We start from the raw sequence: 26,771 nt of genomic DNA, 5'->3' as shown, positions 1-26,771 counted from the left end.
CCAAAACTTCAGATCTACATGTGGTAATCTCTTTGGCTATAATTTAAAGAAAAATAATGCCTGTGACTTTCCTACACAATTCAAAGAATAAAAGCAAAAATATAAAAACTATTTTTTTTAAAGTTGCTGAGGAGAGATATTAAAAACTATAGTGTGGAAAGACAAGCAACTTGGTCAGTATGATGTGATTATTTAAAAATACTTTCTCATCTCTTTAGGTATCATAAAGTCTGTATTGGAAATAATAAACTATTTGGTGTTCATTTAAAGAGATTTGCCTAAAAGCTGTAATCAGAGGTTACCAGAGGGTTAACTGGGATATCAATTACCTAGGTAAGTTTATAAAAATTTTATCTTACCTAGTATAATGGGACTAAATATATGGGATTTTAAATACAGCCCTATGTATATTTAAAAACTGATAAACTCTCGCAAAATAATTTGAAACTGGTTTGAAATTTAATATTATTTACAACTTACACATTTTTTTTTGGTTGTGATGGTGATGGCGTTTTTGATGGTCTTCCTCGTCCTTTCTGTGGTGTGGATTGTGTGGATTCAACTGCACTAGTTTCAGGAGATTCTGCTCTGCTTTGGGGAAGACCCAAATGTGGATAGCATCAAATTATGATTTAGAACACAGTTACTAAATACATGCAGTTCAGAGTTACATGCACTTACCTCTGTTGTGCTCTCCTTGATGTTCGGTGCTGTTTGTTCTTTGATTTCTGTTCTGTGTTTCCACTTTGTCTTTCTTCTTCTTCCTCTTCTTCTGGTGCTGAAGGTCCAGACTTTTTTTTGGTTCCTTTTTTAGACGTTTTCATTGTTGGTTCTTCTTTTGGTGTACCTCCACCAAGAGGTTTAGGTGGTCGGCCTCTTTTACCTTTTTTTTGGCGGGCTATTCTGTTCATCTTCATTTTCCAATATATCTTCTTTGAGCCTCTTTTCCTCAGGCCACTGCTGTTCATCTGATTCTGAAGCCGTATGGCCTCTCTTCCGTCCACGCTGACTGCCTTTAGGTTTCTGTTCCTGTACCAACTTAGTGAGGTCATCCATACCTAATTTCTCTTCTGAATCTGTGACAGGTGTTTTTTTCCGGCTTCTAGGCTTGTCCAATTCAGACTAGGAATAAAAATCACAATTTCAAATATAAATTTGTTAGGATGAATATTTTGAAAAATGAAACAAGAAAATGTTATCCACTTTTGTCATAAAACTGTACCTAAATAAAATATAGAGTCTTTAAGTATATCAGAACCATAACTACTTTGTCTTTTAACTTAAAAAATTATCTGGAGTTAAGAGGGTAAATTTTCATTTTTACTTGAGCTAGAGAGTCTCAAATTGACACCTTTCAAGATCAGTATTTTATTAAACTTTAAATTTTAATGAGTTATTTCATTAAAAAAAATTTAAATTCCATGCTTGAATAATGGATAACTATATCAAAGTATAATGGATCTGCTTTAATAGTCAAATTAAGTGATTCTAATTTTATTCCACAGTGTATAAGATATAACTATGTTATATATTATGTTATATATTATGTTATCAACTATGTTATATATTATGCTTAGACACCATAAAAGAGCTACTTTTCCTTTATAAATGGAGGTTGCAAGACACAAAAGTTAAACATATGCATTTATTAAAAATTTTGAAAATACTTCTGAATCAAAGATACTGTCTCTTCCCAGCTACAACCAATTAAAAACAAAAACAATTTAAATTAGTTAATCAGAAACTCAAATTCAAAATAAAAGCCTAGTCTACATTCAGAGAATATATATGCACTGACCGGCAGATGGAGACTGAGGAAATTCTCCAAAGAAACCAAGAACAGTATGAGCCCTTACAGCTTCCCATACACATGCATGCATAAAACTCACAAATACAAGTGTTTTATTTCCAAAAAGTTTGTGTCAATTTACATTCTTAAAAATCAGTGAAAAGAAAACAACAAAAATTATCTGATTTGTTTAGTCATTTTGTTATGTCATTGGTAATTATGCTAATTATGTCATTGGTATTATGCTTTGTCCATTTGTATAGTGGAGTCTTAGTATTTTAAATCTACATTCTTCTATATTTTTGTGTGTATTTAAATTTTATTTCCTATTTGTTAAGGATTGAATTATGTCCATACAAAATTCATATGTTGAAGCTAGAACCTCTGATGTAATGATATTTGAAGATGGGGCCTTTGGGGGATATTTCAGTTGAGATAAGATCATGAGGGTGGGGCCCTCATAACAGAATTAGCCCCTTATGAAAAGAGACACCAGAGAGATCTTTTAGTCTCTCTTCTCCACCATGTGAGGAATAGTGAGAAGGTGGCCATCTGCAAACCAGGAAAAGAAACTCTCACCAGGAAGCAAATCGGCCAGCACAAAGGTGAGAAAATTAATTTCTGTTGTTTAGCCATCCAGTCTACGATACTTTGTTATGGCAGCTTGAGTAGACTAAGACATTACCGTATCTTGATAGGATTTGACATGGAATTCTAAATTGTCTTTCCTATCCACCCCCAAAGAGTATTTCAATCATTTCAAAAATCACTGACTTATAATGGTTCCTTTACTTTGTATTAGGTTTTAAAAATTAAGAATGTTTCTGGGCTATTGTAACAATGGCATAATATTTTACTAAACATAGAGAAATAAAGAAATACATTTGTGTTTGGTTAGGCTGATGTTATTACTCCTCTTTTGTACCATTTATTCTTCCACACGGACTTAAAATCACACTGGAATTTTATAATTACATATAGATTCATTTAAAACGAACCATCATTTGTTTTTATTCATTTCTCCCATTAAAGAACATGGCATGTCTTCCTTCTATTCAAGTCTTCTAGGTTTCTCAGTTTGGATATTTTCCCCACATGGATTCCCCCTACTTTTTTAAGGCTATGTTTAGGTTGATCGGTCAGTTGGTTGGTCAGTCGGTCGGTCTGTCTGTCTGTCTACCTACCTACCTACCTAGCTTTGTTGTGGAAGAGGTTACTGTGGTGAAGCAAATCTCCTTTCCCCCAAATGTATACTTGATATAAAGCAAAATTACCAGACTAAAGTTAGTTACACAGATACATACATCTACCACATAGAGATGTTTAATTGGCTACCATACTAAATACTTAGTTTTTCAATTGCTTCTCTTATTTTTCTAAGAGTACAAAAGAAAAATGAATTTGTCTCTTCTTTTTCACTGTCATACCTTTGATTCCTATTTCATGTCTTCCTGAATTTGTCAAACATTCTAGAGCAATCTTAAATAACAGTGATGACAACAAATTACTTGTTTTGCTTCTGATTTTTAATTAAAATGTTTCAAGTATTTTGCATTTAAGAATAATTTAAGAAGAATAACTGAGTCAATGATTACTGATTTAAACAGATAAAACTTTTAGTATGTTAAGGAAGTATCCTTCTGGTATTAGGTTAGTAAGAGTTCATATGTATCAAGAATGGATTTTAAGTTGTATTTATATCTTCTTGACATGACCTGAAGTTATCTTGTTAGTATTCTTCTTATTTGGTATACTGATTTGATATATTATGTTAAAAGATTTCTTAACATTAAATTATCCTTACATTCTAGAAAAAACAGACCTATAAGTGACTGGTTTTAATTTGTTAGCATTTATTTGCATTTTTGTACAAATAATTATTGTTACTCAGAGATGCAAAGGTAAGAGAAATATTGAATTAAAGTTAACTTTACAATTATCACCTCCAGTTTTAAACTTTATAATTCATTTTAATGTCCAAAAATGTGATAAGGTGGCTGAATTCCTTCATACTCTGGAAAAGGTTGGTGGTAAACAGGAAATTTAATGTCTGCTTTCTTGAGAATACTATAAAATAAGCTAGTTTACTAAAGCACTACATTCTCTAGTTTCTTTTTCATTTTGCACTGCATTATCTTAAGAACAGAGGGAGTATAAAACTGAGGTTAAAAGCAGGAAATAAGGAAAACATTCTATTTGTAAAACTAAATATTTGAATATAAATGTATATGGACAATAATTCCTTTGTGATGAAGTTTTAGTATCAAGGTGGTAGTATATACAAAGACAGGACTCCTTCTCTATAATCTACTGGTCTTTAAATTGAACTTCTGTCTCAAAATGCTAACCTCTTTAAGGATATTTCAGTTGATATGTATTAATAAGGTTCTTACAGTATTTCTGAAAAAGGATACAATGTTACACAAAAGGCACCCAAAGGCTTCCATTATAATTATACAAATAAATCTCAAAAGCTCAAAATTTCACAACTTTGCTATGGAAAAGAGAGACTTGCTCTTCACTGCTCTGTAATATGGCAGAACTAGATACAGAATTTATAGGATAACAAAATATTAAGAATTCATCACTACCATGCTTCCCACATTTGGTGGGGGGGGGATATACATAAGGGAGCAGGTCAGTATGTGGGTATAGGTGGCTTAGTTGATGAGTTGATGTTTCCAACAAATGAGAGAAATTGTAAGCTTTCCACCTAAGGCATTTTTAAGCACGTGGTAAACAACTCATAAATGCTAGTGAAGGAATTTCTGCATTAAGTGAGAAGTAGGACTAGAAGACATAAATACCTTTTCCAATTCAAGGTTCTCTTCTATATATCCAGATAACAGGATTCCTTTCTGGCTAAGCGATCAATTTTTAATTCTGCTTGGGCAAAATTTTTAAACAGCCAATAAAAATCAGAATTTACAGTATAAGTAGTAAGGATTTAGTAAGAATTTAAGAATTATAATTTTTTAAGTGGAAAGAAAAACAATCTGGCAGAACAAATTACTGGAGAAACTTGAAAACAATTAAAAATAATTAAAGCTTTTTGGAATATGTAATGTTGGGCCAGTGGTAGGAAAGAAGGGCAGTAATATTTCAGAGAAAGCAAAGGTATTTTATTAATAACGTTCCACCTCTACTGGGTAGATTTCAAATGCATTAACATTTACTTTATAGTAATCATTACTCAAAAATATTGATCTTTGTAATGATAACATAGCAGCAACACCAACTGACTTGGACTAATTCATTTATTCTGATAAACCTTAACAGCTAAGTAGCCACACTTTACAGATAAACTGATTCAGAGAGCCTCATGAATTTTTCAAAAGTTTAAAGCTAACCTAGAAGTCAAAATGTGCCCAATTATTAAGGTTATCAGGATGTACAGAAATACATAACTGTATTCTGTATCTGTACTAAAATTTAACAAACCTGTCTTTAAATGGCATTTACGAACAGTCTAATCATACAAATTATCACTGCTATTAAAATTTAAAAAGAAGCCTTTATGAAAACTGCAGCGTTCCCTACCTTTGCTAGAAGCTTACTTGGTAATGAAAGGCTTAAGAAAGCATCTAAAATGGAGGAGCCTTTAAGGACCCTCATTCTACTTCCCTTTTCTAATGCTAAGTCTAAACTTACTGTGTTTTAAACAACAACAATAACAACAACAACAACAAAACAACAACAACAAAAACCTCCAAATAGTTCTGAGTATGGGACTGGCATGTTTGATTTCCAAGATCTACAGAATAAAGATCACTCATTAGAATGACAAGAAACACAAGAGATTCAATATACTTAAATTACAAGGTAGAGGATAATGATGAACTCACATTTGTGATTAAAATCATTAAGAGAAAATCAAATGTCAAATTTGAGAGTAATGTTAACTGGTTTCAGTGTAAACATTGTTACTTATACAGTAAAATTTTTATTATAATTATAAAATCAAACCAAATATCTCACCCTTACAAGATCAGAGTCGTCTCTCTTGTCACTTTTTTTTCCTGGCAAAGGTGATGACATTGTATAATCTTCATTTTCACTGTGATCCATTTCAGAGCTATCAAGCCTTTTAATATAGACATTTGTTATTATTATTACAATGAAACAACCTTAAAAGCTTTCCCTGTTCCCTAGTGTAGCTTTACAGCTATATGAGGAAAAGTTTCATTCTTTTCCGAAAAGTATCTGTTTCATTCTATCATATTTAGCACCAAACCAACAAGCAATGAATTACATTTATTAGAGAAACTTGAAGAATCACAAATTTAGTTTTCTTACTAAGTCTTTTTAAAAACTAAATTCTATTTTGGAATGGAAACATAAAGCAAATTAAAACCTTTCTGGTTAGCAAGTTGGATTGGCCTATGTTACTACAATCCGCACCTATCTCTCATATTCCCAGTTCCACTTTTTCTTCTTTGAGTTCTTTTTTTTAAATTTTATTTATTTTGAGAGAGAGAGAGAGTCAGTCAGTCCCAAGGAGGCTCAGAGTGGTCCACGCAAAGCCTGACATGGGGCTCAATCTCACGAACCGTGAGATCATGACCCGAGCCGAAATCAAGAATGGGACACTTAACTGAGCCACCCAGGCCCCCTTTCTTCTCTGTATTTTTAACACCCTGTCACACACTAAAGTTATTATGTTTATTCTCTACTAACTTCCCCTGCTAGAATGTAAGCATGGATCTTTTGCCAACTGTATTTATTTTATACTAAGCACTTGTACCAGTGCCAGACATAAAATAGGCACTCAATAAATACTTAGTAAATGAATTAACAGCACAAGCTCACAAGCTCTCATTTATTGGTATGAAGCCTGTCTTCTGTCCTAGGTGATCTCATCTTTAATGTGACTTTGAAAACCATTTATACATCGTTAAATCCTAAATTTCAATCTCTGGCCTAGAAATTACCCTGAGCTCTAGACTCACATATCCAACTGCCCACTCACTTGAATTTCCTATAGGCATCTCAACTTTAACACAGCCAAAATAGTTATTTGGACATTCCTCTTTTCCCCATCTCCCCAGAAAACACACACACACACACACACACACAAACACACGCGCGCATGCATGCACAAAGCCTGTTCCTCTTCAAAGGCTTCTAACATCTCAGTAAATGGCACCGCCACCTATAGAAACATTCAAGCAAAAAAACCCCCTAGGATACATCCTTAAATATTCCCTTTTCATAACTATTCACATCTACCTCATCAGCAAGACAATTTGGGTCTAAAATCAAAATAAATCCCACATTTGACTACCATCTTCTTCCCTCTTCATCCCTTCTCTGAATTACCATTAGCTGACTCCTAACTGGTTTATTTTAATCTCAATTCTAGTTCCTCTCTTCTCCATAAACGATAGGGCAATCTAATAAAAGTTGCAAATTAGATCACTAGGCTCCACAGCAATATCTGAGCAAAGGGAAAAAGTCGAAAGCAATTTTGAGGCTCTCAGCCTAAATGACTGATCTTCTTTGATTACAACCAAGATCCAAAAAGAAAAACCAGTAACTTAGGATATGAGTTGCTGGAAATGGTTTGGTCCTGTTAAGTAGGAAGCCATCCCACTAGAAAATGTCCAAATGATATAGGTGAAGGCGACTTAAGTATCAGCCACTAATATGTATTAATACAGGAATCTAAAACAAGCACTATAAATGTATTTTTGTTCACTCTCTAGCATATATCATTTGACAATTTATTCGTTACAAGGAAACTGATAAGACATTTTAGAATGTCTCATCCTTTCTTTATTGATTGGTTATGAACAATGCAAAGATAGCACAGTCTTTCATAATAACTAAGCAAAATCAATAATCAGTGGCAGTTAGGGCCTGTGCAAGGCTTTGCTGCTAACAAACTGCTAAGTACTACACAAAAACGAGTTAAACTGTGAATTATTTTCTCTTTTCCTCTTTCTTAAGACGAAAATCTGTAGAGCAGATTTGAAAGTACAAATTTAAAACAATTTTTCTAAACAAAAAAATTTATACATGTGCATGGGAAAAAGAAACTCAGACCAAAAAGTATAGAATCTCCTTCCTATACTAGACTACCACAAGATGTTGTGTATTCTCCCAAAACTTTTCTATGCATATACAAGCCAATCTGAAGACAAATCCCTTGTAAAAACTCGAAAATACTATAATACTGTTCTATTCTTTGCCTTTTTTACTCAATAATGTATTGTGGAAACAATTCACATTAGCTCATACCTCATCATTTTTAATGATTATGTCTTCTAATGTATGGTTGTATTATAATATAACAGTTTCAAGTTTGCCAGACATTTAGCTTGTGTCTACCAATACAGGGTATCCCAACAAGCTAAAATATGAAAGCCTAAGATAGAGTGCCTATCTAAAATAAAGAAGCAAATAAACAGGAAGATGCAAATGGCTGTTCGGGTATGCACTGATTTCCACTCACTGACATTAAATGTTTTGGGTTACATTATTTTAGATCTCATTGCCTTGATGGAATCCTTAAATGTAAAGTATGGTATTTCTTAGGTACTTACCTCCCTTTTATTCTTCCAGGAGAGCTTGGATTTGAGCTGCTGCTTGCATTGCTTACAGTTTCCATTCGTGATGATTTTGTCTGAGATTGCTTGCCTGCTGATGAAAGTGGCTTATTAACAGCTCCTAGAACATTGGTTGTTTTAGGCTGAAATGAAAAATGCATATCTCTTTCTATTTGATTAAAGCCAGAAGAAATTTATACATAAAGAACCATAAATCTCTGTCCAAGTATTTACATACAAACCACACACACAAATATACCTATCCTTAAGCAAAATAAGGATTATAAATTGAGTATCACTTGAATAAGTGAAAAACTATACAGACAAGCATAATAGTTAAGCTTCTTTGCGATTTAGAGGAAAAGGCTTACACAGAAAGAACAAATAAAATGTACAGTCAACAATAAAAATAGATAATCAAACTGCTTTGGACAGACATAAGATGTTTTTAAGATTTTTATCTTGACATTACAGGATAAGATATTTAAAGATCAAGGTCTCCAGCACTTTATTTCAGGCTACAAAATAAGTTCATGTATCTCAGCTTGCATTTATACTGTAAATATATTATTTCTTACTAGTAAATAGAAGAGATCTAATAACTATTTTCTACCTTAAGATACACTAATTTTTAAAGAAATACAAAATAACATAATTTTGCCAATAATCACAGTAAAATAAACTACCATGTAAAAATCAGAATGACTCTCAAAACGTACTTTTCCAGGAGTGAAAAATGATTTCATTTCTGGAGGCAGATAATTTTTGGTGTTACTGAAATTCTACAAGCAAGAGAAAAAGTTGTAGTTAGTGAATAATCAAACACTATACAAGAAGTGCTTCAAAGCCAACAAAGCATGTAACAGATTTTGTTTTAAAGTACATAATAAAAGACATACTTCAATAATAAGTTCAAACACAGAATTTCAGTCACGGATTTTAAATACTGTAATAAGCTTAAACTAACCTTCTACCAACTCCAATATTAACAAAACATATTTGAGCTCTAATGTGCTAGAGCTCTCTGTAAGTGCATCAGAAAACACATGCTTCTGTAAAAAAAAAAAAAAAAAAAAAAAACAAAAACAAAAAACTCTCCAGAAGAGACCACATTTACTCCTGTTATCTTAATCATGACAAGGTGAAAGCAGACAGTCCCTTTTAGCTACTGGGTGAGCCTGTTCCACAAGGCTGTTGCAAATCTCTGTATGTTGGTTAAGACCTTAACTGCTATTTTACTTAGAAACAAACACAAACATAAAAACAAAAACGGTAGTGGTGCTTTCCAAACTCTCAGTCAATAGGCTTAGATGCATTATGAACCTCTAAGAGAATCTGGAAAACACCTTGTATAGCTCGTACAATACTAGGGGCACCTGGGTGGCTCAGTCGGGTTAAGCGTCTGACTTTGGCTCAGGTTATCTCACAGTTCGTGAGTTCGAGCCCTGCGTCGGGCTCTGTGCTGACAGCTCAGAGCCTGGAGCCTACTTCAAATTCTGTGTCTCTTCCTCTCTGTGCCTCTCCCCTGTTTGCGCCCTCTCTCTCAAAAATAAAACATAAAAAAAAATTTTTTTTTTGTATTTCCTACAATACTTGAGTTTTGCACTGAGTTTGGGGAACATTCTTGTGGTATTCCCTGGGTCTCAAACCTGTTCCAGTGTCTGCCCTTGTTTCTTCATACCAGTTACAAATTTCAATCAAGGGCTTATAACTTCAGACTCTATCAGCATTCTCCTTCCCATTTTGGATCACTGGCCATTAACTGACAGATCTACATGCTTTGATCACATTTTTGCCTGTACTCGTAGACTGGCATAAAACTCCAAACACAAACTCTAGATAATCTTGATTAACCTCCGGACCTTGTTTGTGTCCTCCGATTTGGCCCATGTGCTAGTCTTGCACCACATTATTAAGACGCAAGCTGACCTTTCCACGACATTAGTAGTGTGCCAGCTCTTGATACTGATCCTTCCTAATCTTCCCACAACCTAGTGCTGAGAATACATTTTATTACATTTTATTTCAATCTACACACACAAAATCTAAAATAACTACCTTGTCAGGCTGGGTGAAAAAACGAGCTGGTAGCACTGGGTCTTTAGGAGATTCCAAACTGTATGTGGTGCTCTTTGACATGATGATATTCATGGCAACATCACACACAGTGTACAGTTTCTGCAATGGTATTAAAGAAAATTAGGTACTTAAGGTGGCAGCCTTGACTCTGAATTAGGAGTAATTCTACAACATGCAATTAGTACAGGCATACCTCAGAGATACTGCAGATTCGGCTCCAGACCACCACAATAAAGCAAATGTTTCAATTAAGTGAGTCAAATGAATTTTTTGGTTTCCCAGTGCATATAAAAGTTATGTTTCCACTATACTATGATCTATTGAGTGTGCAACAGCATTATGTCTAAAAAACAACGTACAATGTAATTACAGTACAAGTAATTAAAAACTTTCATTGCTAAAAACGTTAACCATCATCTGAGCTTTCAGTTACTTGCAAAATCTTTTTGCTGGAAGAGGGTCTTGCCTTAATGTTGACGGCTGCTGCTGATCAGTGGTGGCTGCCAAACGATGGAGTGACTGTAGTAACTTCTTAAAATAAGACAAAACTGTAGTTTGCTGTACTGACTGACTCTTTCTTTCACTAACAATTTCTCTGCAGCATGTGATGCTGTTTGATACCATTTTACCCACAGTGGAATTTTCAATATCGGAGCCAATCCTCTCAAACGCTGCTGCTGTTTTATCAACAAAGTTTGTGTAATATGCTCGATCCTTTGTTGTAATTTCAACAATCTTCACAGCATCCTCATCAGGAGCAGATTCCATCTAAAGAAACCACTTTCCTGGGGCGCCTGCGTGGCTCAGTCGGTTGAGCATCTGACTCTTGATTTGGGCTCAGGTCATGATCTCACGGTTCATGGGATGGAGCCCCAGGAAAGTGGTTTCGGTGCTGACAGCACAGAGCCTGATTGGGATTCTCTCTCTCCCTCTCTCTCTGCCCTTCTCCTGGCTCACAGTCTGTAAATAAATAAACATTAAAAAATAAATAAATAAACCACTTTCTTTGCTCATCCATGAGAAGCAACTCCAAATTCATTAAAGTTTTATCATGAAATTACAGCAATTCAGTCACATCTTTAGGCTCCATTTCTAGGTATAATTTTCTTGCTATTTTTACCACATCTGTAGTTACTTCCTCCACTGAAGTCTTGAACCCCCCTCAAAGTCATCCATGATGATTCTAACCAAGAAGTTAGAATCAACTTCTTCCAAACTCCAGTCCATGTTGATAATTTGACTTCTTTCCACGAATCATGAATGTTCTTAATGAATGTAGAGTGGAGAATTCTTTCCAGATTTTCATTTGACTTTACCCAGATCCATGAGAAGAGTCACTATCTCTGGTAGGTACAACCTTATGAATGTATTTCTTAAACAATAAGACTTGAAAGTTGAAATTATTCCTTGATCCCTGGGCTGCAGAATGGATGCTGTGTTAGCAGGCATGAAAATAGCATTAATCTCATTGTAGGTCTCCATCAGAGCCTTGGGGGTGACCAGGTGCATTATCAGTGAGCAGTAATATTTTGAGAGAAATCTTTTTTTCTGAGGTCTCCACTATGGGCTTAAAATGTTCAGTAAAACATACTGCACACAGATGTGCTATTTGTTTGGCTCTGTTGTTCCATTTATAGAGCACCGAGTAGACTTAGCATAATTCTTAAGGGCCCTAGGATTTTCAGAATGGGAAATGAACACAGGCTTCAGCCTCAAGAGACCAGCTGCATTAGCTCCTAACAAGAGAGTCAGCCTGCCTTTTGAAGCCAGGCACTGACTTCTCTGTAGCTAGGAAAGTCCTCAATGGCATCTTCTCCCAACAGAAGGCTGCGTTAGAAAACTGTTATTTAGAGCAACCACCTTCATTAGTTACCTTAGCTACATCTTCTGGACAACTTCTATGTCAGCACTTGCTGTTTCACTCCGTACTTTATCTTATGGATGGCTTCTTTCCTTAAGCGATGAACCAACCTCTGCTAGCTTCTTTCTTCTGCAGATTCTTCACCTCTCTCAGCCTTCACAGAATTACAGAGTTAGGGCCTTGCTCTGGATCAGGCTTTGGCTTAAGGGAATGCTGTGGCTGGTTTGATCTATCCAGGTCACTCAAACCTTCTCCGTATCAGCAATAAGAGTATTTCACTTTCTTATCATTTGTGTTCTCACTGAAGTAGCACTTTCAATTTCCTTTAAAAACTTGTTCTTGGCATGCACATCTTGGCTAACTATTTGGTACAAGGGGCCTAGCTTTCAGCCCATCTCAGTTTCTACAGGCCTTCCTCACTAACTTTCATCATTTCTAGCTTTTGATTTAAAGTGAGAGATATGCTACTCTTCCTTTCACTTGAGCACTTGGAGGCCACTGTAGGGTTAATTGGCCTAATTCCAATATTGTTGTGTCTCAGGGAACAGGGAAGCTTGAGGAGAGGGAGAGAGGACGACTGGTGGCTACAACAGTCAAAACACACACATCAGTTAAGTTTGCCATCTTCTATATATGGGTGAAGTTTGTGGAACCCCAAAGCACTGATCACTGATCACAGTTCACCATAACATATATAATAGCAATGAAAAAGTTTACAATATTGCAGGAATTACCAAGATGTGACACAGGGACATGACATAAGCAATAAGCAAATGCTGTTGGAAAAATGCTGCCAACAGACTTGCTCCATGCAAGGTTGTCACACACCTTCAACTTGTAAAAAAAAAAAGAAAAAAAAAAAAAAAACAATTATCTGCAAAGCGCATTAAAACAAGGTATGGCTGTGTGTAGTTTTCAGTACAATAGTGTAAGTTAAACTATTGTTTTCAATATTTCTAATTACTAATAGAAATACTAATTATTAAATAATAAAAAAGATTGATAATGTCTATACATACTATATTAGTACCACATCCACACTCAAATGCTTAAATCAACAGGGAAGCATGATTATTTACAAAGAATTACATACTTCATTCATTTTTGCATCATCTGGTCCTTGGGCATCTTTTGTTTGTTTAATATTTTCTACCATCTTTCTGATAAACGCATGACTGTTATTTTCATTTTTAGCCATTAATATTTCTAGAACAAACCAAAGACATCTAAGAAAAAGGGAAGAAAAAGAAATGAAAAAATTAGTTGTTAAATATAGATAAAATAATTCTTAATATAAATATAATAAACTCCACAAACGGAAAAAATTAAAAAGGAAAAAACAGCTATATCAAAAGAGAAAAAAAGGTATGTCACACATACAAATCACAACTTATCAGCAATGTAGGTGTGAATTCAAAAGACCCCTTCTCAAAATCTCAATAATTTTTCCGAAGAGGCAGGTTAAAAGAGAACTTAAATGGTGGAAATGATGAAGTGATCTTAACCCCTAGCTATGACAGGGAAAGAAAATTGCCTAAAATAATAACCGGGCCACAGATAAAGTGAAGCCTCAAGCACTCAAGACAGCAGTCCTGATTGGACGTTTTCAAGAAAATATAACCACCTAACTCAATAGTTAAGAATCTTAATGAATAAATTAGAGAGAAAAAAAAAACCATGGTTGACAACTACACATACTGTCTTTGCTTAAGAGGGAAAAATTAAAAGAAAGTTTCACTAGCTCAGTTAAAGTTAATTACATACAACTCTGTTCAAGACCAAACCAAAAGTGCTTTGTGTCTTTACTATATAGGCAGAACGGAACAGAGTTGTGGCACAGAGGAGAAAAGTAAAGTGAGAAGAGAGAAAAGTAAAGTGAGAAGTAAGGTATCATTCTAGAAGGGGAAAAATAACCTTAAGGATCTTGGGAATAGAATAAGTTCTTCTGGAGCAGCTCTCTGACAGAATGGGAAGAGTACTCAAGACTGTACTGGGCATTTTACAAATAAACCAAAAATATTTAGTAAATTCCAAAGAATATTAAATGTATTTCAAAAACCAAAGTTATCTGAGAAAGATGGTTAGAAGTTTTCATTAGTTACAATCACCCTAACACAGAACTCATTTTGGGAGAACTGCTTAGTTTTAAAAAAACAGAAACTGTGGCTAAAAGAGGGTAGTAACAGCTTTTCCCTTGTCATAAAAAAGTTACCAGTAATCTGATTTTATTCTCTTGAGGTACCACAAATATTTATCAAATATTTCTATGAACTAAGACACCACCAGTTATTTTCCTTTAATAGGAAGCTAAAGGCATAATAAATTCATTTATTCAAAACCACAGACGTTTATCGTAACAGAAAGAGGACTAGGGTCTTAAGCTTATTTAAAGAAGTATGGCGGTATTAGGAAGACTTCTCTAAATATTATTGTATTTCCCTATTCCACACCCAGGCATAGATGGTCTTTCTGCCTCTCAACAATAATCTTTGAAAAAATTACAAGTGCCATAAACTTGAGCTAGAAAAACACCAATGAAGTAGTAAGTGGGGTTGTTCCTTGGTAACCAACTTGGCCCATTACTAAATTAGACCATTCTCTCTTCCTACGGAGAAAGATAGTTAATGCAAAGAAAAAGTGCTATGTGAATAAAGGAGAGTATTAATTTGCCCACATGAAAATTTACAGTTGTAGAAGAAAGCAGGAAAAGGTAAGAACTGGAATGGAAACTCTTAATGGACTGCATCAATAGAAAAGAAGTGCCAGAACGAAAGAGACACAGCAGTGCACTAATTATGCTAAATTAACTTTTGGGAAATCATATAGGAAATGAAATATGAAGATATGGTATGAAAAAAGAAAAACAAGAGAAGAAATAAGGGAAGAACATGGAACTCCTAAGAAATTAAATAAATCTAATTAATTATAATGGCAATTCCATTATCAGCAACAAAGAGAAAAAGCTTTCAGAAAATATGCAAGTGGAATGAAAAAGGTCTTACTCTTTAACATCTTTCAGTTGTTCAATATCCTGTACTTTGACATAATCTGGGTCATGTGCCAAAAGGTGAATTGTATATGGAACAACATACTCTGGTAGGAGAGACAATAATTTTTCTGAAAAAGAAAAAACAAAACACAAACATCCAGGTTAGAAAACCAAACCTTACACTTTGTCTGTGATACCGTATTTCTTGCATCCCAGTAGTTTCCCAAAATATGGCTATAAGAAAAATTTATTGAAATGTCCAGTGTTGAATTACACCATAAAGACTTTCTTCATTCATCCATCATGTCCAATATTGAAATGCCTACTAAATGCACCATATGCTGAGCCTACAAAGACAAATATTTTCATTTTTAAACACACATGGTAAAAAGTGACCCAAACAAACTATATCTAAGAAAAAGAAACATAAGATCTATTTTTCTTGTGATTATAAGCAACCTTATGTTTAACACTCCCTTATTAAGCTGAGCAAAAAAAAAAAATAATAATAATAATAATAATGCATCTTTCAATGTTAATATGGCACAAAAAATAAGAAGGTTGATACTACTTGAGATTATTTGTAAAAAAAGAACAGATCTAAAGTAATGGACTTCAGAGTTTCTAGGACATTTGAAGTAACAAACTTTTATTTTAAATTCAAATATTTTTATATTTTGACCTGAGATCAGCATATTGCACTAGAGGTCAGAATGGTAATCCTAACTAGTTTTACCAAACATTAGTCAAAAAGACCAGGAGCCATATACTGAACAATTCCTTTTATATTTCCTACTTTCAAAATAAAATTTTAATTTTTTTTTAAGTTTATTTATTTTTGACAGAGACAAAGTGTGAGCATGAGCTGGGGAGAGGCAGAGAGAGAAGGAGACACAGAATCCACAGCAGGTTCCAGGCTCTGAGCTGTCAGCACAGAGCCCAATGCAGAGCTCGAACTCATGAACTGCAAGATCATGACCTGGGCTGAAGCTGGACGCTTAACTGACTGAGCCACCCAGGCACCCCTCAAAATAAAATTTTAAATCAGATACTCAACTTGGCATATAATAAATACTACATGTGTCAATAAGACACCAAGTTTTATTTATTTCCTTATTGCTGAACTCTAAGAGAATAGTTGGTGTGTAATATTTATTTCAAGAAAATATAGTATACAGAAGAAAAAAGTAACAAGTTTCAAAACTCAGCGACATTCAAATTCAAATGTATCAAGTATTTATTCAATGCTTACTATTTTCTAGGCTTACTACTTTTATTGGGGCATATTATTTTAAGTACAAAGATGAGTAAGACTAGATAAAGATCTCACAGGAAATTGTAGAGACACAAACTATACTTCAATGTGAAAGGCGCCTTCAAGTAAGTATAGCTAACAAGTACCAAGTACTTCTTTGAACCACACATCATGCCAGGTGCTTTGTACACGTAACACTTAAATCCTCATGCTAACCATAAGAAATGAGTATAATTATACCAATTTTACAAATAAGGAGACTAGGGCTCAGATTGAGAAAGTAACCTGCCCCCAAACAACCAGTAAACAGAAGAGGGATTTGACTCCAGAGCTCTTATTCTCCAAGTTTGAGAAGGAAGAGAAAGAAAGAAGGCCCCAGTGATGCAGTAACACCAAAACTGTATTTTAAAGGATTCAAAAGGTGCAAACCACGCTCCTTAGTTTTCTTTATATTTGTCTAGAAGGGCAGGCAATTTCCAGATAGAGTTGACAACAAAGTTAAAAGATGGTTGCACAAATTTCAAATAATCCATAGTATAAGATACACAAAATTTATAGGTAGCTTGAAACTCAGGCTGAGAGTAAGGACCATGCTAATGAGTTTCAACTAGATCCTATCAGCAATGAAGAATCAACATGGATTTCAAGCAAGGAAGTACCATGATCCAACCTGTTTTAGAATGGTATTCTTGATAATGGTGTGTGGCACAGCTGGAGATGGGTCAGAGGCAAGGAAACACAACAGGAAGATGTTTGGAGTGTATTCAATTACCCAAGTGAAATAGGAGAGCTAAGGAGAGAAACATTCAAGGTATCTAGAGGATTTGGTGACCAATAAGAGGAAAAAAGAAGGTACAAAAATAAAGGCCTGATTTTTGACTTGGGTAACTAGGTGGATTCTAATGCTGTTAAAAGAACTCAAGGGTGGCTTGAGCCTGGCTGGCTCAGTTGGTTGAGCCTCTGACTTCTGAGGGTCATGATCTCATGGTCCGTGAGTTCGAGCCCCATGTTGGGTTCTGTGCTGACAGCTCAGAGCCTGAAGGCTGCTTCAGATTCTGTGTCTCCCCCTCTTTCTGCCCCTCCCATGCTCATGCTCTGTCTCTCTATCAAAAATAAACAAACATTTAAAAAAATTTTTTAAAAATACAATGAAGAACTCAGACACAAAAACTAATAACACAAATGGGATAAAATGAGATTAAAAACAGGCACACAAAAATTAAAAAAAAAAAAAAAAGGGGGGGCGCCTGGGTGGCGCAGTCGGTTAAGCGTCCGACTTCAGCCAGGTCACGATTTCGCGGTCCGGGAGTTCGAGCCCCGCGTCAGGCTCTGGGCTGATGGCTCGGAGCCTGGAGCCTGTTTCCGACTCTGTGTCTCCCTCTCTCTCTGCCCCTCCCCCATTCATGCTCTGTCTCTCTCTGTCCCAAAAATAAATAAAAAACGTTGAAAAAAAAAAAAAAAAAAAACAGGCACACAAGCACCGGATATTAACATCAGCTACCAGTGAAAAACAATCAAAGATAAAAGACCTGTACTTTTTTAAATCTAAAAGACAGTACTTACACCACATATGTGTGTGTGTGCGCGTGCGCGCATATTTCACGGTTTTATTAAAAGTATCTCCAATGTCATTGCTTATTTTCCTTGGCCATTCAGTCAGTTACATAAAGAAACATGGGTTGATATTTAAATACCTATGCATTTATATTTATCAAATGAACTTTTTTAAAGGAAAACGGTTATTGAAAATTAGTAACAACTTTGTATTTAATGATGGCCAATTAGAGTATAATAAATAGCAGTAACATCACTTTGTGTTCAATAAAACTGCAACTGGCTAGAATAGTATACTTCCATTTTTACATATGCTTACCACTAACGGCTGCATGCTGCTTCAGATACTCGCGTCTCACATTTATATTTTTGACCAGACACTGCCTAGCATGAGCTCTTCTCTCTTTTACAGGATCTTTTGCACAAAGCGCACAGATTGCCATATACTCAAGTGGAAGCCGTAATCGGGAGAGGCCTTTGTGAAGTTTCTGAGCAAACACTTGTCTTACTTGATAGCATTCATCCTGTAAAGACAGAATTATTCCACAGATTATTCACATGGCAACAAAGAATAAGTAACAACCTCACATACAAAATTTGAAGGGTAAAGGAGAGCAAGTTTATGGACAACCACTGCTTCTGCTCTCAAGACTGAGGGATTGTGACATGTTCATTTCAAGGCTGTAGTGTTCACAAGGTACCAAGTTACATGTGTTAGAAAATACTGAATATACTTTTAAAACAGATAAAGCGGGGCGCCTGGGTGGCGCAGTCGGTTAAGCGTCCGACTTCAGCCAGGTCACGATCTCGCGGCCCGTGAGTTCGAGCCCCGCGTCGGGCTCTGGGCTGATGGCTCGGAGCCTGGAGCCTGTTTCCGATTCTGTGTCTCCCTCTCTCTCTGCCCCTCCCCCGTTCATGCTCTGTCTCTCTCTGTCCCAAAAATAAATAAAAAACGTTGAATAAAAAAATAAAACAGATAAAGCTAGTACATATAAATCCATCCTAACTTAAGGTATTAAAAATAGTTTAAATACCATCTCCTATCCAGCTTTTGCACTTACTGAGCAAGATAAAACTGTCCAATTTATATATTTTAGCTTTAACAGTGAAAAAACTATTCAGATTAAAATGGACAACTCTGAAGGCAAGAGTTACTAGTCAATTTCAGGAACACCAAATTACTTTTAGTCCTATAAATGAACCGATTGCTCATTACCACTGTGCCTGCTTTCCTCATACTAACTCCCTCTACTAAACCACCCATCTCCACTCTTCTAGCTAACTCCTCCTCATCTCTAACAACAGCTCCTATATCTTCCAGTCTTTATCAGGCATCCAGCTATCCTCTCTTAGCACTCTGTGCGTATCTCCGGCATAGCATTCACTATACAGTATTAAAATGATTGGTTTATAGGTCTTACCCATCACGGCTCATTCCTTAAAGACAAGAACTATGCCTTTATTCACTTTTGAGCCTCTAAACCTAGCACAGTATCTGGCATATAGATTATCTATGGAATAAGCTATAGGACGAAGCTCAATATGACACTTGAGTCATATATGAAACATATAAAGACCTTCATAATTACACCTTACCCTCCACCAATGAACACAAAGTGTGGTGTCTTTCATACTATTGCAATGTTATGCATACTATTTCTACTATCTATAATGTACATTTTGGTTTTTTTCAAAACCTAGGTCATAACATCTTGCTCTTATCTTTAAATCCTTATTTTGTGTACCTTTTCTCATTTAATTTAGACTTGTTTATCTCTTTTTTTTTTTAAGTTTATTTTGAGATAGAGAGAGCACAAATATGAGCAGGGGAGGGGCAGAAAGAGGAGAGAGAGAATTCCAAGGAAGCTCCCCCACTGTCACTGGAGTCCGACGCGGGGCTCAATCCCATGAACCGTGAGATCATAACCTGAGCTGAAATCAAGAGTCTGACACTTAACCATTTGAGACACCCAGGTGCCCCCAAATATCTATTTTTTAAGAAGTATTCTTGGGGCACCTGGGTGGCTTAGTCAGTTAAGGGTCCGACTCCTGGTTTCGATTTGGGTCATGGTCTCACAGGCCATGAGACTGAGCCCCATGTTGGGCTCTGCACTGACAGTGTGGAGCTTCTTGGGATTCTCTCTCTGCCCCCCCCCCCCCACTCTCTTTCCCTCCCTTGCTCGCTCATGCACTCCTCTCTAAAATAAAATTTAAAAAAATAAGAAATTAAAGAGTATTCTAATTCCACAGAATTATTGTCAACCCTCACACCCAACAAAATAAAGTTGACATCAACTCATTCCTTCCTCAGTATTAAAACTCCCACGGGGTAGAGGAATCTTCATTATCTGATTATTCACCATGAAAATACCCAATTACAAACTGTGTAAGTCAAAATATCACAAATATATTCACAGATGAACACACCATTCATTAAAAAATTAATCTCCAAACATCCCTTCCCCCTACTCAGATACATTCTCAACCAAGACCATGTTTTTGTTACTTTCTCACTAATCATTCAGGATCCAACAATATAAATTAATTACTGAATCATGGCAAAAGTAGTAGGATTCCCAAAATTTGTCATTAAAGTTAGAGAAGAACTGTTAAGTCATGTGCAAGCTAACTGTCACAGTGAATAATGAAAGAGGAGAAAACTGACAAGAATGATGACAAAATAGAAAAGCATGTGAAGAAAAAACTTAAAATATGTCTTCCTAGGAACTGAGCCTCCAAATGTTTGTTTTTTGCAAAGATGATTATCCTTTTGACTATGTTACAAAAGTTAAATGTGAAGTATGGAACAGAGTAATACAATTTTTTTTGCAGGAAAAAAAACATTCAAAAAAGCAAACATTTAATACTTTCATGGTTATGGTTCTAACCACTATTTGGTTCAATATAAGAAAAAAGAAGATGGTATCTAATACTACAAAACATTTTCCTCAAAGTTCCAATTAAAGCTTTTATTCACTAACTGTGAAATTAATTTGTCTGCATCTTAAGTAAATTCACTTTTAGTGCCCTTTCCTACTACAAATTATCCTCAGAACTACTGACAGTGTCTTGCAAATAGTTCAATTACTTTGTGTATCACATTGTATTATCAACACTTCTTTATATTTTCTGTTCTAAGAGCTTTTGTTCTTAAGGGCAGTAGCCATGGCTTTGTATTTTACAGAACCTAGAACAACGTACAGCAGATAGCAGTACAAAGTAAATTTTTCATGAATTGCATTCAAATTCTAAAATACTTAATTATTAAATAATATTAAGATTCATATTATTGAATTTCTATTTCCCCAGATTTACTTTCTATTCAAATATACAAGAACCTCTGAGATACCTTTTTTTTTTTTTTTTAATATGAAATTGTCAAATTGGTTTCCGTACAACACCCAGTGCTCATCCCAACAGGTGCCCTCCTCAATGCCCATCACCCACTTTCCCCTCCCTCCCACCCCCCATCAACCCTAAGTTTATTCTCAGTTTTTAAGAGTCTCTTATGGTTTGGCTCCCTCCCTCTCTTTCCCGCCCCCCCCCCCCATGGTCTTCTGTTAAGTTTCTCAGGATCCACATAAGAGTGAAAACATATGGTATCTGTTTTTCTCTGTATGACTTATTTCACTTGGCATAACACTCTCCAGTTCCATCCATGTTGCTACAAAAGGCCATATTTCATTCCTTCTCATTGCCAAGTAGTATTCCATTGTATATATAAATCACAATATTACCTTTAAAGAACTCAACTCGAGTAAGAGAAATAAAGCAGACGTATATAAAAATAAATAAAGCATGATGCATGTATGTATCAAAAGACTGAAGATAAAATCTGTGGGGAATAAAAATGAGACCAGCTGTAAGAATCTGAGCAAGTTTTGTGGAGAAGGTTGTGTTTAAGCCTTGATTTGCAAAAAGGGTCAGAGATGGACTTGTGGAAATGGGAGGGTGAGAAGAAAGCAAACTACAGGCACATAAAAGAAAAAAACTGTTCAGTTTCACTGAAATGAAGGTAGGTAAGGGTAGTGGGTTAAACAAGATTTTTAAGTGTATATTTGGACCCACAATATTAGAAGGGTTTGAACAGCCAAACTGTAAAATACATGCAATTTTTCTTTCTTTTCTTTCTTTCTTTCTCTCTCTCTCTCTTTTTTTTAACAAGTATAAGCCCCTAAATATTTTTGACTGGGAAAATAATATGATTGGAACTGTGATAGGGAAATTTAAACCACAGCAGAAAAGTCTCCCAATAGTCCAGGTGAAAGCTAATGATGATTACAGTGGTAAGAACAGTTAAGAAGATATGAGTGAAAAGATATGACACAGGACAGATTATCTGCACTTCTGTAACAAGGCACAAGGACAAGCAAATAGTCAAATATAAATCATGTTTTTCAATCTAAGAATACCATTCGGATTTATTTAATGCTTACTGAGGCTCTACATGTCAGTAAAGAATAGATTTCAGAAAAATTATGAATTCAGTCTTAACGTTCACAGACCATAAGAGTTTGAAATTTCTGTTTAGCCTTATAAGTGGCACCAGACTGACCTGCAAAAATGTTAAAATGTTGCTAGTACAGGGGTCACCTACGAAGAAAATAAGACAGCTAAAAAAGAATGTATAAGTGGAAAATTTGGTCATCAACAAATCCTTACAGAATACATGCATTCAAAGGAAAACAGAACAAAAAAATGTAGTTAGAGAGGAACAACAAAAATCAGGAGACAGAAACCAGAGAGAATTTCAAGAATAAAGGTGCAGTGAGCTGTGTCAAATAATGCAGAAAGGACATGTATAATGAAGACTAACTAGTAGCACTGGATTCGAGGCCTTCAATAAAGCATTTTTGGAAAAATAAGAAAAGCAAGTGCCAAAATGTGAGTAGTGAGGACTGAGAGATAAGTGGGTAAAAAAGACAAAGATACAGATTACTCTTTGAGGTTTGGAGACTGAAAAAGAAGAGACAAGCACATGGTTTAGAAGCACAGCAGAAAGGTATTTTTCAGGAGGGTAACTGCGTATGTCTGTAAGTTGTGAGAATATGCTAATAACTAACTTTCAACCATTAACACATGTTCTATAGTCAACACTATTCCAAAGCAATCTTAAAACTTAGGCAATCTGAACTTTCACCTTGGGAATTTGGTGACTGAGATAGTAATACATAACATATATTGTGCTAGAAAATCTCTAGAAGTATGGATGCTTTTCACACATAGTGAATATTTAACGATTTGTACATACTTTTTACACACAATAAGTTTCAAACAAAGCCCATTTCTCTCACGTATTTCCATACTTCTGTAACAGTTTCCACTTTAAAACTGGTAGCACCAATACTTTTAGAAATATCAGACCAAGAATGTGATAAATCAACCGACTGTATCACCAATCTAAAAAAAAAATTACAAAGGTTTTCTTCTAAGATATTTAATATATATTTTTAAACAATTTTCACTTTCTTGCAAAATAAGATTATTTCTAAAATGAGAAAAACTAAACCAGGAAATTATGGATTCCTCGAAATCTCATTTTCAAATGGTTTAGTATAATATCTGAATTACAACACTAAAACTAAAACAAAACAATAACAAGATTTGGAGATCTGGAATAGCTTTTTTAAAGACTAAAGTACCATATTCTGACAAAATGATTACAAAAAACAGGCAATTGCTTATGGCTAGGAGTTACACATAAGCACTAATTTAAAAATAAGCAGAGGGAAGGGTGGAAAGAAAAATTACAATAATCCCTAAAATAAATGCCAAATTCTTATACATAAGACTACTTGGAAAAGAACAGGAAAATTAAGTGTAAAATGACCAAAAAAATGAATGAAAAGCTCATATTTAAATATCATATTTTCCATTATGGAAGTCCTTTTTAATTTTCTCAATGATGCTAAAAACTTCCAAAGTAACAGGATTCAAATACTATGTTACTCTAATATGAAATCTGTAAGACTAGAGAATGAATCCATTAGTATCGCTGTTAATAACTTCAAATTTTAACTGGCTGGAGAAATAAGAAATGTTTATTAATCTGTATCATATCTTTATAAAACTGTAAATGTCCGTATTTTTTATTCCTTTTAAGACCTCAATATATTCAATTCTCATTATTTACACATTCCAAATCTGTGAATTCACCTACTCACTACAATTTATTTGTAACCCCAAAATCAATACTTAAAGTGAGTAAATCAATACAGTAGTGAGTAAATGAACAAGCAACAATCTGAATCATCTGACATACATCCCATCTAAATGAAGTTGAACAAAGCAAGGCCTGTTGTGTCAGCTCTTGTATTGTAAACAAGTGTCCTTTTGACAGTCTATTTAGTGCCACATTTTTTCACATTTTTGTGCATTTGTTGGTGGTTTTGTTGTTTAAAAGAGCTCCCAAGCATAGTGCTGTGCTGTTCAGTGTTCCTAAAAGCAAGAAGGTTGTGATATACCATAGGGAGAATACATGTTAGCAAAGTTTTATTCAGGCAGCAGTTACTCTGTTGGTCATGAGTTCAATGGTAGTGACACAACTATATATTAAATCATATGTCCTCAAATAGAAACACACATAAAACAAGGTTATGTACTGACAGACTGACAAAAATGTTGGGAACAGAGGTTTGGAGAAACCACCCCTGTATTTCCCTTAGAAGCAATGGATCAGTATTTGCTAATTTGGTGGTTGGGGTGACTCTGTAGAATAGAACTACTACAAATAACGAGAATCGAATGTATTATGTTAGCAACCCAAAACTCAAACAACAGTTTTAGAACTCTGAAATGTTTCTCATGCATACATTTTCCAAAAGGAGACAATTCAACATTTTTATCTCTATATCATGGAGGACTTTTTTCTTCCTAAAAAGTCAAAGACCATATAAAGTTCTATTCTATATGGCCATCTTCCTTACATTGATAGCTAATGCGCAGAGCTGGTACTGTTCTAATGTGATGATTTCATGATAACAAGGTTCTTGTGCCAGCTTTACAATAGCACTTCCAGCTGCAAGCCTCAGACGTGACATATCCGGTTTACTAAAAAATAAATAAGAAAGAATTACAAATTAGATTTCTAAATGTCTGCATAAGAACATTCCTACTTGCTACATCAAATTTTTAAAAATTTCCTGTGGCCAAAAAAAGGGCAGAAGGCAATTCAGTGACACTGAACACTTATGTTTACTTAACTTTGGAACATGGTGTCTAATACTCCAAAGTTCTTTTCCTGAACACAGTCTATACTGAAGTCATTTAATTCTACATAAAATAGCTTTAGCCAAGATTAAAGCTTAGAATATATTTGTATGTTTAGCTAAAGTCTTCTGGTATGGATTTTTTTTGGTTATGTGTTTACTTATAGATTAGGCACAAAAATGTCCTAACTTGTTAATCAGTCAACTAAAACTAATGTGCTAAGTATAAAAGAAGAATGAAAGCAGGTGTAGCAGAAAACATCACAATTTTTAGAATTCAACTTTTCAAATATTACCAAGAAGCTCCTTTTAAATTTAAGAAAACTTCTGCTTAATGGGACGCACCTCAAACATTAGCAAAATTTTTCTTTTTCTTTTTTTTTTATGATTTGAGAGAGAGAGAAAGAGTATGCAAGCAGGGGAGTGGGGGAGAGGGGGAGAAAGAGAATCTGAGACAGGCTCCACACTCAGTCCAGAGTCCTGACGCAGGGCTCGATCCCATGACCCCTGGACCATGATCCAAACCGAAATCAAGAGTTAGATGCTCAACTGACTGAGCAACCCAGGCACCCCTAAAACATTAGTAAATTCTTAAATAGTAAATACATCTAAACAATTCTTCCTAATATAGTGATATATCAGATGAATTACACAGTAAATCCTGATTTACTGTGATTATTTTCACTTCAAGAAGCCACCGAGCCATCATTTTAATAGCCTTAATGTATTTAAAAGACAAACTGACTCCCCATGTACTTTCACAGTAAAAGATTATTATTTAATATTCATAAAACAAGTATGTGTCTACCATATATACAGCGCTGAGAGTGACTTAAAAGACAAATTCTTGGTCTTCTACAATCTAATGACCTAATTGGCTTAAGATTCTCCTTTCTCTAAGGATTATGCAAAAATACTGACTGAATGCATGTCAACATTTATAAGGTTCTAAAGTTACATGTCCTCGAGGTGCTATTCAGTTAATCAACAGCAATATTCCAAGTAGCTATTATGAGGTAATTCACTCGACCACCACTAAAGGAAATTCTGGTTTTCTTCTGGAGTTTATTTAGTGCAAATAAAGACAAATAATTAAATTCAATATTTTACAACTAAGTTTTTGAAGACAAAATTTCTATATGAAGACTTGTTTTAAAAGTGAACCAATGTTACTCCTGAAATCATTGTTGCACTACATGCTAACTAATCTGGATGTAAATTAAAAAAAAAAAAAAAAAAAGTGAACCAATGCAATTCACATATATTTGCAGAATTAAAACACACATTTGATTTCATTAAAGAATAACATGAATAAAAACAGGTGAGATGAAATCTAAATATGCACATGAATAGTGACTATTATAATAGCTAGACAAGACATTATAATGTCTTATAATGATTATAATGATTATAATCATTATCTCTATTTTATTTATTTTTGAGAGCGTGCATGTGCCCACACAAGTGGGGGAGGGGGAGAGGGGAGAG

General features: G+C 34.8%; 1 protein-coding gene across 1 annotated transcript in view; it reads right to left on the bottom strand.

Annotated features, from left to right (window-relative positions):
* The window catches only part of PDS5B (PDS5 cohesin associated factor B), a 196,046-nt gene that overhangs the window by 7,223 nt on the left and 162,052 nt on the right, over positions 1-26,771 (bottom strand). The window contains 11 exon segments of the mRNA XM_043576591.1: positions 481-588; positions 682-890; positions 892-1,122; positions 5,768-5,873; positions 8,335-8,480; positions 9,057-9,119; positions 10,396-10,515; positions 13,371-13,503; positions 15,280-15,394; positions 18,395-18,599; positions 25,002-25,125. Coding sequence (XP_043432526.1) covers positions 481-588; positions 682-890; positions 892-1,122; positions 5,768-5,873; positions 8,335-8,480; positions 9,057-9,119; positions 10,396-10,515; positions 13,371-13,503; positions 15,280-15,394; positions 18,395-18,599; positions 25,002-25,125 — 1,560 coding nt within the window.

This window comes from Prionailurus bengalensis, chromosome A1 (genome assembly GCF_016509475.1).
Source record: "Prionailurus bengalensis isolate Pbe53 chromosome A1, Fcat_Pben_1.1_paternal_pri, whole genome shotgun sequence".
NCBI classification, from domain to species: Eukaryota; Metazoa; Chordata; class Mammalia; order Carnivora; family Felidae; genus Prionailurus; species Prionailurus bengalensis.
Note: the sequence above shows the minus strand (reverse complement) of the source record. Positions and strands in the feature narration are given on the sequence as shown.